General features: G+C 40.5%; 1 protein-coding gene across 2 annotated transcripts in view; it reads right to left on the bottom strand.

Annotated features, from left to right (window-relative positions):
- LOC124001883 (leukocyte tyrosine kinase receptor-like) overlaps positions 1-16,394 on the bottom strand; it is an 84,613-nt gene extending 68,219 nt beyond the window's left edge. For both annotated transcript variants that reach the window (XM_046309015.1, XM_046309016.1), the window contains exon 1: positions 16,087-16,394. In XM_046309015.1, the coding sequence (XP_046164971.1) occupies positions 16,087-16,141 (55 nt within the window). In that variant the 5' untranslated portion in view covers positions 16,142-16,394. The remainder of the gene's footprint in view (positions 1-16,086) is intronic.
- Between the last annotated feature and the right edge of the window lie 537 nt (positions 16,395-16,931).

The following is a 16,931-nucleotide window of genomic DNA, read 5'->3' as shown; positions in this document are numbered from 1 at the left end:
GTGGCCTAGCCAGTCTCCAGATCTCAACCCCATAGAACATCTTTGGAGGGAGTTGAAAGTCCGTGATGCCCAGCAACAGCCCCAAAAGATCACTGCTCTAGAGGAGATCTGCATGGAGGAATGGGCCAAAATACCAGCAACAGTGTGTGAAAACCTTGTGAAGACTTACAGAAAACATTTGACCCCTTTCATTGCCAACAAAGGGTATATAACAAAGTATTGAGATAAACTTTTGTTATTGATCAAATACTTATTTTCCACCATAATTTGCAAATAAATTCATTAAAAATCCTACAATGTGATTTTCTGGATTTTTTTTCTCATTTTGTCTGTCATAGTTGAAGTGTACCTATGATGAAAATTAGAGACCTCTCTCATCTTTGTAAGTGGGAGAACTTGCACAATTGGTGGCTGACTAAATACTTTTTTGCCCCACTGTATATGTTTTTTTCTCACCCATCTATACACATTACCCTATAATACAAAGTCTATAAGAGCTTAGCACACCTGGATTGTACAACATTTTAACATTATTATTTTAAGAATTCTTCAAGCTCTGTGAAATTTGTTGTTGATCATGGCTAGACAGCCATTTTGAAGTCTTGCCATAGATTTTCAAACAGATTTAAGTCAAAACTGTAACTCGGCCACTCAGGAACATTCACTGTCTTCTTGGTAAGCAACTCCAGTGTAGATTTGCCCTTGTGTTTTAGATTATTGTCCTGCTGAAAGGTGAATTCATCTTCCAGTATCTGATGGAAAGCAGACTGAATGTCACGTCCTGACCATATAGAGTCCTTATTTTCTATGGTGGAGTAGGTCAGGGTGTGACTGGGGGGTTAGTCTAGTTTATTATTTCTATGTGGGTGTTCTAGTTTTCATGTTTCTATGTTGGTGATTTGTATGATTCCCAATTAGAGGCAGCTGGTAATCGTTGTCTCTAATTGGGGATCATATTTAAGTAGTGTTTGTTCCCACCTGTGTTTGTGGGATATTATTTATGGGTAGTTGTATGTCAGCACTCCATTGTCATCACGTTTCGTTATTAGTTTATTGTTTTTGCTAAGTTTCACTATTAAAAAATGATGTGGAACTCAACATTCGCTACGCCTTGGTCCGTTTCTACAAACGATCGTGACACTGAAACAGGTTGTCCTATAGGATTTTGCCTGTGCTTAGCTCCATTCTGTGTCTTTTTTATTCTGAAAATCTCCCCAGTTCTTAATGATTACATAACATGAAGCAGCCACCACTTGAGTGGTACTCAGAAATGTGTTTTATTGGATTTGACCCAAACATAACACTCTGTATTCAGGACAAAAAGTGAATTGCTTTGACACATTTTTTTACAGTGTTACGTTAGTGCCTTGTTGCAAACAGGATGCATGTTTTGGAATATTTTTATTCTGTACACACTTCCTTCTTTTCACTCTGTCAATTAGGTTAGTATTGTGGCGTAACTACAATGTCGTTGATCAATCATCAGTTCTATCCCATCACAGCCATTATACTCTGTAACTGTTTTAAAGTCACCATTGGCCTCATAGTGAAATCCCTGAGCAGTTTCATTCATCTCCAGCAAGTTAGGAAGGATGCCTGTATCTGTGTCATGACTAAGTGTATTGATACACCATCCAAAGTGTAATTAATAACTTCACCAAGCTCAAAGGGTTATTCAATGTCTGCTTTTTAGAAATGTGTGATACCAATAGGTGCCCATCTTTGCGAGGCATTGGAAAACCTCCCTGGTCTTTGTGGTTGGATCTGTGGTTGAAATTCACTACTCGACTGACGGACCTTACACACAGAGTGAGTCCATACAACTTATTAAGTGACTTGTTAAGCAACTTTTTACTCCTGAACTTATTTAGGCTTGCCATAACCTAGAGTTTGAATACTTACGGACTCAAGACATTTCAGCTTTTCTTTTTTAATTTATTTGTTATATATATATATTTAAAAAAACATAATTCCACTTTGACATTATGGGGTATTGTGTGTAGGTGTAGTGATACAAAAAATCTACATTTAATCCAGTTTAAATTCAGGCTATAACACAACAAAATGTGGAAAAATTTGAGTGGTGTAAATACTTTCTGAAGGCAATGTATTTTACATTTCGTATGGTATGTATTAGTTTGTGGATGTCCATCATCCATTTCGTATGGTATTTATTAGTTTGTGGATGTCAGGTTACGAATTTGCAAACGTACAATATGTTATGAATTTGCAAAACAAATGATGTGTTAACAATTCAGGGGTTAGGGTTTGAGGTTAAAGTTTAAGGTTAGGAGTTAGGTTAAATGGTTAAGGTTAGGGGAGGAGTTAGCTAAAAAGGGTTATGGATATGGTTAGGGGAAGGGTTATCTAACATGCAAAGTAGTAAAAAAAAGCTGCTAATTAGTTCAAATGCTAAAGTTGTCCGTGAAGAGATTCGAACATGCAACCTTTGCATCGTTATACCTTCGCTTTATACGTGTGACCAACCACCCTCCTTATGTTTTGACTTAACCTTTTACTACAGTATGCTAAATCAGGGTCACACAGGCTGCTTCGTAGTAGTCTTAAACAAATCTAATTGGAAACAAAATCATTAAAAAAAATAAAGACACCTGCACCATGTCAGATATACAGTATATTTGAAATGTATTCAATTTTGAGTTTGCATCCCAATATTACACTTTATATACAGTGCCAAAGGGGTTGGGTTAAGTGTGTAAGATACATTTCAGTTGAATGCATTCAGTTGTACAACTGACTAGGTATCCCCCTTTCACTTTCCCAGCCAAAAGTTTGGACACACCAACTCATTCAAGGGTTTTTCTTTATATTTGCTCATTTCTACATTGTAGAATAATAGTGAAAACATCAAAACTATGAAATAATGCATATGGAATCACGTAGTAACCCAAAGAAGTGTGAAACACTTAGGGCTATAACCAAATAGGGCTATCTTTTTTTAACAATCTTTATTAATGATTAAATTATGAAAAATATTAAGAACAATCCACCCATGAGGCCAAAGGGGGCGCTTTTGGTCATTGACTGCAGGAAAGGGAAGGAACCTTCTGTCTTATGTAACCATACCAAACGTAACATATCATACTACAACTTGACTTTGAGCCAATCAGAGAGCATGAACATCCACATGGGGGAACCAACAAAAAAAAAGAAAAAAAAAGACATTTTCTCCATACATCCACGGATGAGCCAGTCACACGTCATATCTAATGTAAGCTATGGGATGGTAGCTAGCCAAGTACACAGACACAATTCACACAACACTAAATACTTCCTCCAGGCTTGCTAACCACTGTAGCTTGTATTGACATTATAATTAAATCACAATGGTTTAGCTAGTTTCCATGAAACAGCTGCCTGTGTTAGCTGCCGAGTTAGTTCAGTGTCCTTAATTAGCTAATTAGCTATATTGTGCTAGCTAGCGAATATGCTAAAGTTAGCTAGCTAGCTAAACATTTGGCTATGGGCTGGCACTGGTAATATGGGATTATGGAGAGTGAATTAAACAGTTTCTTCATCATCTTGCTAGGTAGTTATCTAGCTGTGGCCATCTGGCTCGTATTAACAAGAGATTTCTATAAAATAGCAACATTATTACAGCTAGCTACTGCCACCTTCTGGCTTGGAGTATTTTAACAAGGCTGAGTGGCTGACGACTTCCAAGGTCTTCGTTTTAACACAAAGACCTCTATAAAACACTACTCATGTTTCCTGATCCCTCTGACTCAACCATTACGGAGAAAACACATGGATTTCACGTGATCACGTGATCTTATGTGAAATTAACGTGATAACATGAAATTACACATGTGAAAATGTGATCACATTAAATCACATGATTTTCCACGTGCAATTATGTGGTTGTTCTGTGGGGGAAGGCTCCAGGCTACTGACACGCTTTACATCTCTGACTCCCCAAACAAGAACTCAGCAGAAAGGACTGATATAGATCAAATGTGAATAAACAGATTAATTATAGAAAGCAAGCCGAATTAGAAACAACCATCACCAAATTGTGACTACAACACAGTCACTCAAAAATAAACTGTACATGACAGTTTTAGCTCTATGGAGTGGAGGGCCGGAAACAGGACACAAGGCCAACAATCAGAGCCCTGGGGGTTAATGGAACAATCATGTGACACACCCCCACGGTCCAGTTTGGATCAATACACACTAACAGGGACAGGGGGTTTCACAGTGGGTCGGCATAACTCAACAGCACTGGACAAAAGAGACAATTAAAATGAGACTATACTAGTATTGTATGAAAAGCTCACATGACAATGGACAGTCTGTATGTTGCCAGATGCCCAATGAAAACATAAGAGACAAGGTCACATTGGCCATGCTTGAGAAATGTTGTTATTAAAAACAGTTCGCTAAATGAGGTCAGACTGTAAATACAGTCTTTAGAGTAAGATGCCACAGTTTCACTGCAAACACCAATGTATTTTCTCAGTTTATATGCCCATTTCACAGAGACCGCTTGGGATTCAAAAGCTATAAAAAGGCCCTTGGCTTCAGAATAAAGCAATTGTGGGTTCAAAAACATGCTGAAGAAAACACTAAAACTCATAAATGTATATTTACTTTGGGTGTGTTGGCTTGTTGGCTAGCTACTGGCTACCAAATATGGCAAAGCATAAGGAATTGTTTGACTGTGTAGCCCTTTCCTGCAGTAAATTGAGCTAGTGGTCTCGTGTGGAATTGTATTAATATTTTTCAAAACAAAACAAAAACAGATGAAAATCAGATGTTTCTATGTCAAATGGTTTTGTTATATTTCAGTCTTCTGTAATGTATATAAGTGTAATATTGGGATGCAAACTTAAGATTGAATACATTTCAACTCTATGTCTGACATGGCACAGGTGTGTTCTTTTTTTAATCCCGTAACCAAAGATGGTACCTGGAATACGACTTTCCCAACGCGGATCCTTTGTCTGCACAGCCCAGGGCATTTGAACTGATTCCAGAGGCCGACCCAAAACAAAGCCGTCGGAGGAGAGGGTGCTGGAGCGGTCTTCTAGCTTCCGTGTATATTACTCATTAAATGTCCAGTCCCTAGTTAACAAAGTTGACGAAATTAAGGCAAGAGTTCCTTTCCAAAGAGATATCCGGGATTGTAACATACTCTGTTTCACGGAAACATGGCTAGCTGGGGACATGCTGTCGGAGTCCGTACAGCCAACGGGATTTTCAGTGCATCGCGCCGACTGATAAGAAGAATGGCGGGGTGTAACAACATACGAGAACTCAAGTCCTTTTGTTCACCTGAGCTAGAATTCGTCCAAATCAAATGGTGACCATATTACCTCGCAAGAGAACTCTCCTCGGTTATCCTCACAGCCGTGCATAACGCCCAGCAAGCAGATACCACGACCGCCATCACGGAACTTCAATGGACTTGATGCAAATTGGAAACCATATATCCTAAGGCTGCATTTATTGTAGCTGGGAATTTTAACAAAGCTAATCTGAGAACAAGGCTACCTAAATTCTATCAGCATATCTATTGCAGTACACAAGCGAGTAACACACTCGACCACTGCTACTCTAATTTCTGCGATGCATACAAGGCCCTCCCCCGCCTTCCTTTTGGCAAATCTGACCACGACTCCATCTTGTTGCTCCGCTTCTATAGGCAGAAACTAAAACAGGAAACGCCTGTGCTTAGGTCTATCCAATGCTGGTCTGACCAATGGGATTCCACGCTTCAAGATTGCTTCGATCACGTAGACTGGGATATGACGTATACGCTTACTCTGTGAGTGAGTTTATAAGGAAGTGTATAGGAGATGTTGTACCCACTGTGACAATTAAAACCTTCCCTAACCAGAAATTGGATTGGATTGATGGCAGCTTTTGCACAAAATTTAAAGCATGTACCACCACATTTAATCATGGCAAGACGACTGGAAACATGACCGAATGCAAACAGTGTAGTTATTCCCTCCATAAGGCAATCAAACAAGCAAAGCGTCAGTATAGAGAAAAGAGGAGTCCCAATTCAACGGCTCAAACACGAGATGTATGTGGCAGGGTCTACAATCACGGATTACAAAAAGAAAACCAGCCCCGTCGCGGACATCGACGTCTTGCTCCCAAACAAATTAAACAACTTCTTTGCGCGCTTTGAGGACAATACAGTGCCACCGACACGGCCCGCTACCAAGGACTGTGGGCTCTCCTTCTCCGTGGCCGACGTGTGTAAAACATTTAAACGTGTTAACCCTCACAAGGCTGCTGGCCCAGATGGCATCCCTAGCTGTATCCGCAGAGCATGCGTAGACCAGCTGGCTGGTGTGTTTACGGACAAAATTTGATTTGATTTTGACTGTATTTCAGCTCCATCACATAAGCCTGGGTTCATGCCCCCTGCCGTGCTGCACATCTAATCAAACTTCAAAGGTTATTCCTGGTGTACCAGGCACACACTACAAAAACCCCACACTTGGTAACAATGTGGAATGTCTACTCTTGATAAGAGCCTTTTTGGTACGATTGAGTGATTTTAATTGTTTGCATGACTTACATTTCACCTCACACCTTCCATGCTCTGACGAAGTCTGATAAACAGAAGAAACACCTACAGAAAAACATTTAAATTGCCACACAAAATGGACTTGAAAGATTTTCAGGGAAAACTGTAGCCCACAGTTCTCTCACTGTAGTGTTTTCCTCATTATATTTTCAAAGTCCATTTTTCTTCCAAGGGTAACATTACTTACTGGGTTAGTTTCAAGGTTCAAGTTGTAATGTCACGTGCACAAGTACAGTGAAATGCCTTTCTTGCAAGCTCCAAACCCAACAATGCAGTAATCAATATCAATGTAGTACTCAAAATAACACAAGGTAGAACAAAAACAAACGTGGTAGAACAAGGTAGGTAGAAGGTAGAACAAAAACAAGCGTGAAATAGAAATAAGAAGAGCACGAGAATGTAAGTAAGTATTCTATATACAGGCTCAGTCAGTTCCAGTACCATATTTACAATGTGAAGGGATACTGGAGTGATAGAGGTACAGGTCCTTCAGGAAGTATTCACACCACTTGACCTTTTCCACATGTTGTTGTGTTACAGTCTGAATTTAAAATTGATCCGATTCTTTTGTCACTACGCCTACACATAATACCCCATAATGTCAAAGTGGAAATACGTTTTTCAAAATGAAAAGATGAAATGAAAAGCTGAAATGTCTTGAGTCTATAAGTATTCAACCCCATTCTGATGGCAAGCCTAAATGAGTTCAGGAATAAAGATATGCTTTACAAGTCACATAATAAGTTGCATGGACTCAATCTGTGTGCAATAATAGTGTTTACTGACTACCTAATGTCTGTACCCCACACATAGTTATCTGTGAGGTCCCTCAGTCAGGCAGTGAATTTCAAACACAGACTCAACTACAAAGACCAGGGAGGTTTTGGCTTAAATGTACTTGAACATTTACGGCAAGACCTGAAAATTGTTGTCTAGCAATGATCAACAAACAATTTGACAGAGCTTGAAGAATTGTGAAAAGAATAACAGACTATTGTTGCACAATCTGGTGTGGAAAACTCTTAGAGACTTACCTGGAAAGATGCACGCTGCAAAAGGTGCTTTTATACAAAGCATTGACTCAGGGCTGTAAACACTTACCTAATTCAAATATTTCTGTATTGAATTGTTTATAAGTTTGCAAACATTTCCAAAACATGTTTTCACTTTGTGATAATGGGATGCTGTGTGTAAATGGGTGTGTAAAAAATGTATGAATCCATTTTGAATTCCGGCTGTAACACAACAAAATGTGGAATAAGTCAAGGGGTGTGAATACTTTCTGACAGCACTGTAGATATGTACAGGGGTAAGGTGACTAGGCATCAGAATATATGATCAACAGAATAGCAGCAGCATATATGATGATTGTATGTGAGTGTGTATAGAGTCAGTATAAATATATCTTCATATTATGTGTTTGACCAAATGAAGCAAGCGTTTGTGTGTGTGTGTTGGAGTGTCAGTGTGCATGAGTGTGTACAGCACTGTGAGTGCCCGTAGAGACTTAGAGACGTAGAGAAAATGTATAAATACAATGGTCAACTCAGATAGTCTGTGTAGCCATTTTGAGCTCGGCCACAGTGATGCATTGGCTGTCCACATCACCATCTGTAGCGCCATGCGATCGAGGGCAGTGCTATTTCCATATCAAGCAGTGATGCAGCCAGTCAAGATGCTCTCAATGGTACAACTGTATAACTTTTTGAGGATTTGAGGGCCCATGCCAAACCTTTTCAACCTCCTGAGGGGAAATAGGCGTTGTAGTGCGTTCTTCATGACTGTGCGTCTGTGTGGACCATTTTAGAGATTTGAAGACCAAGGAACTTGATGCTCTCGACACGCTTGGTAATAAAGCTATACTGAGCTATTTCAGGTATTTCCAAACTGTATTCTGACCAAAAGAGTGCCCGAAATGTATAATACTTTATCTCATCTGCAAGAAAATGAAGTCATTCAACAGAAAAGATCTTTGGAAGGGAGCCATTTATTTCCAATCTTGTTTTAATGAAAACCATATCCAAATCCTGAGGCATGATTCGTTATAGAGACACATCAAAAACAATCAGTGGTCTGCATAATTCCCAGCTGACACTAGTTTACACTGCAAACAATAATGAGTCGGTAAGACCACCCCGGGACATGGCAGAATGGTTGACTAACGTCATCACGACAGCCTCTGTTTGCTGGGTTTATACTGTTTGAGTCATCCACTGTCTATTCATTCAGAAAAGGCTACACATATGACACATGTTGGTGTTAGAAGCTCTACAGGATGTCAAGAAAGAATGATGCTGTGCTCACTGAGAGGGGATGTTCAGAGGGATACACTAATAATGGAGCTTTGACAGTGCATGGGCCATTTACTGGAGCTAAAAGGCCTAGACCATGGTGCTGTTCTTCCAATGCACCATTAAATGCCTGTACAACTCACTCCTTTCAATCTTTCATAGGTCATTAGAAAATGAAAAAAGCTTTAAAGTTCTTTACTGACTATAAACAACCGGAACTGAATAAGACTGGAAACTGAAAGCAGCACAACAAATAACTCTCAAGACAGTCAATTTACTCTCAAGACAGTTACAGAAAGATCCCAGAATCATATCAAAATGTTCTGAGCATCAGTGTTATTACCTTTTATAGCCTTTTCCTATTAGCTGAAGGTCCAAGTAGTATAATTCATTTAACCAATGACTACTGTCAACAACACATACTTTGATGAATGTAACAAGACCTGCCAAAAGGAATCATCATTATTCTTTATTCACAAAGGATTTTTTTGTGGTGATATGACCTGGACAATTTATCCTGACAAATGAGCTTGGTGCTGATCAAACTCTCTACCTTCAAACACATTTAACCACAGGGGTATAATTTATCACCATTTGAAGAAAACATGGAGGAATAACACTCCCATGAGCTTAAATAGAAGTAACTTATGGACATTGGGTTCCATTGGGTTGTCAAAGGAGATCAGGATTTTTATTTATTATTTTTTTAAATGTACTCCCCTTTTCTCCCCAATTATGTGATATCCAATTGCGATTCAATTACAACCTTGTCTCATCACGGCAAATCCCAGATGGGCTCGGGAGAGGCGAAGGTTGATTCAAATGCCTTAACACCCGATCGCTTAACCCGGAAGCCTGCCGCACCAATGTGTCGCAAGAAACACAGTTCAACTGACGGCCAAACCCTCCTCTAGCCAGGACGATGCTGGGCCAATTGTGCGCCGCCCTATAGGACTCCCAGTTATGGGATCGAACCCCAGGCTGTAGTGACGTCGCAATAATCGGGAGGCCGAGAGTGCCTCTTTTTAAATCCCACATTTATAAAAAACTGATTTTAATGTGTGATTTTATTTAGGTATTTTGTTTAAATTCTGTCTCTGTATCTTTGTAGTGCTTTTATTTATTTATATGATTTAACTTTGATCATTTGTTATTGAAAAGCACTCTAGAAATAGTTATTATTATTACTGTTAAAAAATAGCATAGTGAATTTTCTCATAGTTTGTGCGTTCCTCCATAGTGACTGTAAAATACAGCCTCAACATCCGTATAATAGCTTGACAATATCATCTAACCCTGAGACATTAGTGAGTAAAGCAGTTGTGTTTGACCTTGAATACAAACCAGATCTCTGAGGCTAAGGAGTATTTTTTAAATTTTACTAGGCAAGTCAGTTAAGAACAAATTCTTATTTTCAATGACAGCCTAGGAACAGTGGGTTAACTGCCTGTTCAGGGGCAGAACGACAGATTTGTACCTTGTCAGCTCGGGGATTTGAACTTGCAACATTTCGGTTACTAGTCCAACGCTCTAACCACTAGGGTACCCTGCCGCCCCAATAAAGTACAGCCACATCCAAAATTATTGGCACCTTTGATGAACATGAGCAAAAAATGATGTATAAAATAAATAATACAAATACTGAGCTATAATGTAATACTTTCTGCACCCTCCTCTTGCGAGGATAACAACACACCCTTTTTAATGTTTTATGATATTGGAGAACGCATTGGTAGGGGTCTTAGACCATTACTCCATACAGAATCTTTCCCGATCCTTGAGATCCTCCAGGCTGCACTTATGGACTGCCCTCTTCAATTCAAACCACAGGTTTTCAATGCGGTTCATGTCCGGAGACTGAGATGACCATCGCAAAATGTTGATTTTTGGTCAATTAACCATACCTTTGTAGATTTTGATTTTTGCTTGTGGTCATTGTCTTGGAAGATCAACTTGCGGCCAAGTTTCATCCACCTGGCAGAGGCAACCAGATTATTTGCTAAAATGTCCTGGTACTTGGTAGTTCATGATGTGAGTAAGATGTTGATACAGGTCAACATTCACAAGGCCGCAGGGAAGTGTACTCTGCGAGCTTGCACTGACACACTGGCAAGTGTCTTCACTGACATTTCAACCTCTCCCTGTCCGAGTCTGTAATAGTCCTTGTGCCCAAAAACACTAAGTTATCCTGCCTAAATGACTACCGACCCGTAGCACTCATGTCTATAGCCATGAAGTACTTTGAAAGGCTGGTCATGGTTCACATCAACACCATTATCCCAGAAAGTCTAGACCCACTCCAATTTGCATACCGCACCAACAGATCCACAGATGATGCCATCTCTATTACACTCCACACTCTCCTTTCACACCTGGACAAAAGGAACACCTGTGTGAGAATGCTATTCATTGACTACAGCTCAGCGTTGAACACCACAGTGCACAAAGCTCATCAATAAGCTAAGTACCCTGGGACTAAACACCTCCCTCTGCAACTGGATCCTGGACTTCCTGACGAGCTGCCCCCAGGTGGAAAGGGTAGGTAATAACACATCCGCTACAGTGATCTACAGCACAGGGGACCCTCACGGGGGTGCCTGTTCAGTCCCCTCCTGTACTCCCTGTTCACTCATGACTGCACGGCCAGGCACGAACTCCAACACCATCATTAAGTTTGCTGGTGACACAACAGTGGGAGGCCTGATCACCGACAACAACGAGACAGAGACCTGGCCGAGTGGTGCCAGGACAACAACCTCTCCCTCAACGTGATCAAGACAAAGGAGATGTTGTGGACTACAGGGAAAGGAGGACCGAGCACGCTCCCATTCTCATCGACAGGGCTGTAGTGGAGCAGGTTGAGAGCTTCAAGTTCCTTGGTGTTCACATCACCAACAAACTATCAGGGTCCAAGCACACCAAGACAGTCATGAAGAAGGCACAATAAAACCTATTCAACCTCAGGAGACTGAAAAGATTTGGCATGGGTCCTGAGGACCTCAAAAGTTTCTACAGCTGCATCATCGAGAGCATCCTGACTAGTTGCATCACTGCCTGATATGGCAACTACTCGGCCTCCGACCGCAAGGAACAACAGAGGGTAGTGCATACGGCCCAGTACATCACTGGGGCAAAGCTTCCTGCCATCCAGGACCTCTATACCAGGCGGTGTCAGAGGAAGGCCCTAGAAATGGTTAAAGACTCCAGCCACCCTAGTCATAGACTCTCTCTGCTTCTGCATGGCAAGAGGTACCGGAGCACCAAGTCTAGGTCCAAGAGGCTTCTAAACAGCTTCTACCCTCAAGCCATAAGACTCCTGAACATCTTATCAAAGGGCTACCCAGACCACTCTTTTTATGCTGCTTACTCTCTGTTTATAATCTATGCATAGTCACTTTAACACTACCTACATGTACATATTTCATCAATTACCTCGACTAACCGCTGCCCCCGCACATTGACTCTGTACTGGTACCCCCTGTATATAGTCTCGCTATTGTTATTTTACTGCTGCTCTTTAACTACTTTTTACTTTTATTTCTTATTCTTATTCATATTTTTAAAACTGCATTGTTGGTTAGGGGCTTGTAAGTAAGCGTTTCACTGTAAGTTCTACACCATCGAGAGCATCCTGATCGGTTGCCTCACCGCCTGGTATAGCAACTGCTCGGCATCTGACCATATTTTGTTTGATTTTAGAATAACATATAATAATGTATAATAATCTTTATTGGTGCCAATAATTTTGGCACCTATCTTTGTGTATTTCTCTGAGCAATTATATTGGTATAAAATAATATAATTTCCCCATATAATATATATATAATATATATATATATATATATAATATAATTTATTTTAGCATACAATATAGCTTGGTATTTGTATTACTTAATTTATACAGTCTTTTATGCTAATCAAAAACAAATGATAGTGCCAGTAAGAGCAAACTAGATGGGATGGCGTATCGCTGCAGAATGCTGTTGTAGCCATGCTGGTTAAGTGTGCCTTGAATTCTAAATAAATCACTGACAGTGTCACCAGCAAAGCACCCTCACACCATCACACCTCCTCCTCCATGGTTCACGGTGGGAACCACACATGTGGAGATCATATGTTCACCTACATACTCTGTGTCTCACAAAGACACGGCGGTCTGAACCAAAAACCTCAAATTTGGACCCATCAGACCAAAGGACAGATTTCCACCAGTCTAATTTCCATTGCTTGTTTTGCTTGACCCAAGCAAGTATCTCTTTTATTGGTGTCACGTCATGACCTTAGTTCCTTTTTTATGTCTCTGTTTTAGTTTGGTTAGGGTGTGAGTTGGGGTGGGCATTCTATGTTTTGTGTTCTATGTTTTCTATTTCTATATGTTTGGCCTGGTATGGTTCCCAATCAGAGGCAGCTGGCAATCGTTGTCTCTGATTGAGAACCATACTTAGGCAGCCTGTTTTCCCACTATGGGTTGTGGGTAGTTATTTTCTGTTTAGTGTTTTTGTTGCACCTTACAGAACTGTTAGTTTGTTGTTTTTATTCTGGTATTCATCTTCATTAAAAGTATTATGAATACCTACCACGCTGCACTTTGGTCCTCTTCTCCTTCTCCCGTCGACAATCGTTACAATTGGTGTCCTTTAGTAGTGATTTCTTTGCAGTTATTCGACCATGAAGGCTTTATTCACGCAGTCTCCTCTGAACAGTTGATATTGAGATCTGTCTGTTACTAGAACTCTGTGAAACATTTATTTGGGCTGCAATCTGAGGCTCATAACACTAATGAATATATCGTCTGCAGCAGAGGTAAATCTGGGTCTTCCTTTCCTGTGGTTGTCCTCATGAGAACCAGTTTCATCACAGCGCTTGATGGTTTTTGCGACTGCCAAAAGTTCTTGAAATGTTCAGAATTTATTGACCTTCATGTCTTAAAGTAATGATAGACTGTAGTTTCTCTTTGAACATTTGAGCGGCTCTTGCCATAATATGGACTTGGTCCTTTACCAAATAGAACTATCTTCTATATACCACCTCTACCTTGGGGTGGTATACAGGGCCAGACGGAATACCAGGGTGTGTACTCAGCGCATGCGCTAACCAACTGGCAAGCGTCTTCACTGACATTTTCAACCAGTCCCTGACTGAGTCTGCAATACCAAAATGTTTCAAGCAGACCCCCACCCTGTGCCCAAGAACACAAAGGAAACCTACCTAAAAGACTACCGACCCGTAGCACTCATGTCTGTAGCTATGAAGTGCTTTGAAAGGCTGGTCATGGCTCACATCAACACTATTACCCCAGAAACCCTAGACCCACTCCAACAGATCCACAGATCTAAGGACCCTGGGACTAAACACCTCCCTCTGCAACTGGATCCTGGACTTCCTGTCGGGCCGCCCCCAGATGGTAAGGGTAGGTAACAACACATCTGCCACACGGATCCTCAACACAGGGGACCCTCAGGTGGTTGTGCTCAGTACCCTCCTGAGCTCCCTGTTCACTCATGACTGCTCAGCGAGGCGCGACTATGACACCATCATTACGTTTGCCGATGACACAACAGTGGTAGGCCTGATCACCGACAACGACAAGACAGCCTATAGGGAGGAGGTCAGAGACCTGGCCGCGTGGTGCCAGGACAACAACCTCTCCCTCAATGTGATTGAGACAAAGGAGATGATTGTGGACTATACAGGAAAAGGAGGACCGAGCACACCCTCATTCTTATCGACAGGGCTGTAGTGGAGCAGATTGAGAGCTTCAAGTTCCTTGGTGTCCATATCACCAACCAACTTGAATGGTCCAAACACACCACGACAAACCCTATTCAACTCAGGAAACTAAAAATATTTGGCATGGGTCCTGAGATCCTCAAAAGGTTCTACAGCTGCAACATCGAGAGGATCCTGACTGGTTGCATCACTGCCTGCTACGGCAACTGTTCGACCTCCGACCACAAGGCACTACAGAGGGTAGTGATTTGTTTTGATTTGATGTGAAATACTTCAATGATCCTCATCTAGGGAAAATTCTGCCACAATATATAGCAATAACGATTTCATAAAACTATAAAGAAATAAGCCACTATAAAACAGAGTAAAACCACCTACTATAATTTGGACACTTTTTTAAATATAATTTATCCTTTTTCTTCTTAAAAAGTTGAGAGATAATTATGCAAGTACTTTATTTTTTAGCCAAATTAAAACAACATTTACTAAATTATTCTGATTAAATTTACAGTTCAACTTCATGAATCTTACATGAGTGTTTTCTTGTCATACTTACATAAAACTAATTGAGAAAACGCTGACTTGTTGCTAATGCTAAATCCTAAGGCACAACGTGTGTGGTAGTGTGTGTGTACATTTACAGTGTGCCCATCTCCAAAAGAAGCCCTATGTGCAGAAATGTAGGCTCCAGTTCAAACAGACATGTACCAGCAGGATCCCCAGGAACTCTCTGATTGAGACATTACTGATTGTGGAGATTGAGAGGATTTGTATAATGTATGGCCAATAGAGGCTTATTCTAGTTTAGAAGGTTATACAAGTAAATCAAGGACATAACCTACAGTAGGAAAAAAGTATGAGGCACAGTTAAGTGGGCTACATATTGACAACATGGACATCTATCCATTTTGGATATCGTGCTCTGATATAATCCAGCACTGTTCCAAACATGCAGGGTTTCAAACGTACAATAATCACGGTGTATGTCAAATAGCAATGTTCTAGAAGCAACTCAGTTGAAAATGACTCTAAGGGAGCAATTCAATCTGTGTCTCGGAAATTCAGCGTTACAGCATCATTTAAATTTAAAGGCGATGTTCCCGCGGAGGCTGCATTCACCGTAAACGCTGCTTAAATCAGATCAATCGGAAATTACCTTTACATTTCTAGCACGCAATCTGTAACACTTCAGTGATACAGGTTTGATAAAACCTTAAATAACTCTATATGTATGTTTACCTTAATGAAATTCGTTCGGGAATGTGTAACAATTGCCCAATAAAGTTAATTGATGTATATGCCTATCATAGGAGTAGACGAATCTCATGACCGTGAGGGGAACTGATGTTGAAACTTCGAATAAAGTTGACTCAGTTTAGTAATCCTACTACACCAAACTAAAGTGATGAAGAAAATATTACTGAAATTGATTTAATATAAGTGCCCAAATATAGCTAAGTAGATTATCAATGAATGACTAGACAGTAGGTCACTTACCTATCAAAACACTGAGCGCAATATTAATAAAAATGTGTCTTCCTATATAATCCATGGCTCTTTTTGGAAGGATCCTGGAAAGAGTTGTCTCTACTTTGCACTTTTGCCACTTTATTTATTCATGTAAACAAATGCTAAACTAAAAACACGTTTTAAAGATCACCAAGTCCCAAGGACGCACAGCCTCTTTGTAAGTGGAGTTTCTTCACCCGCTTGCAGTAGTCTAATAATACATTCTGATGAAGATGCCGCGGCGATTGGGTCTGAACTCGCGACAGACTCAAACTCTCTCACCCTCTCTCTCTCTCTCTCCCTCTTTCTCTTTGGGTTACTACCTCTGCCTAGTCAGAAACGTGGTCCTAACGCCAGCTGTTATTTTTTTTACGGAGCAGTTATTGCACCATACTGTATACTGCCTTGCAGAGGCTTGTATGTAGCGGTTGGTATGGTCCTGCAATGGTGTACTGTTTGCGTTAAGAAATCGTAACCTTCCAATGTTTTCAAATTTGTATGAAATATGACCAATAATTAATGACAATATGAGTGAAAAACTTTTCCTTCCAAAAAATGTAATTAAGCATTTTACAAGCAGCTTCTCCGTGTTGGAATTGTAGGGTATACACCAGAAACATAATGGTGTGGGTATACACCAGAAACAGAATGGTGTGGGTATACCCCAGAAACAGAATGGTGTGGGTATACACCAGAAACAGAATGGTGTGGGTATACACCAGAAACAGAATGGTGTGGGTATACACCAGAAACAGAATGGTGTGGGTATACACCAGAAACAGAATGGTGTGGGAATACACCAGAAACAGAATGGTGTGGGTATACACCAGAAA

The sequence above is a fragment of the Oncorhynchus gorbuscha genome, linkage group LG17, assembly GCF_021184085.1.
Source record: "Oncorhynchus gorbuscha isolate QuinsamMale2020 ecotype Even-year linkage group LG17, OgorEven_v1.0, whole genome shotgun sequence".
Classification (NCBI taxonomy): Eukaryota; Metazoa; Chordata; class Actinopteri; order Salmoniformes; family Salmonidae; genus Oncorhynchus; species Oncorhynchus gorbuscha.
Note: the sequence above shows the minus strand (reverse complement) of the source record. Positions and strands in the feature narration are given on the sequence as shown.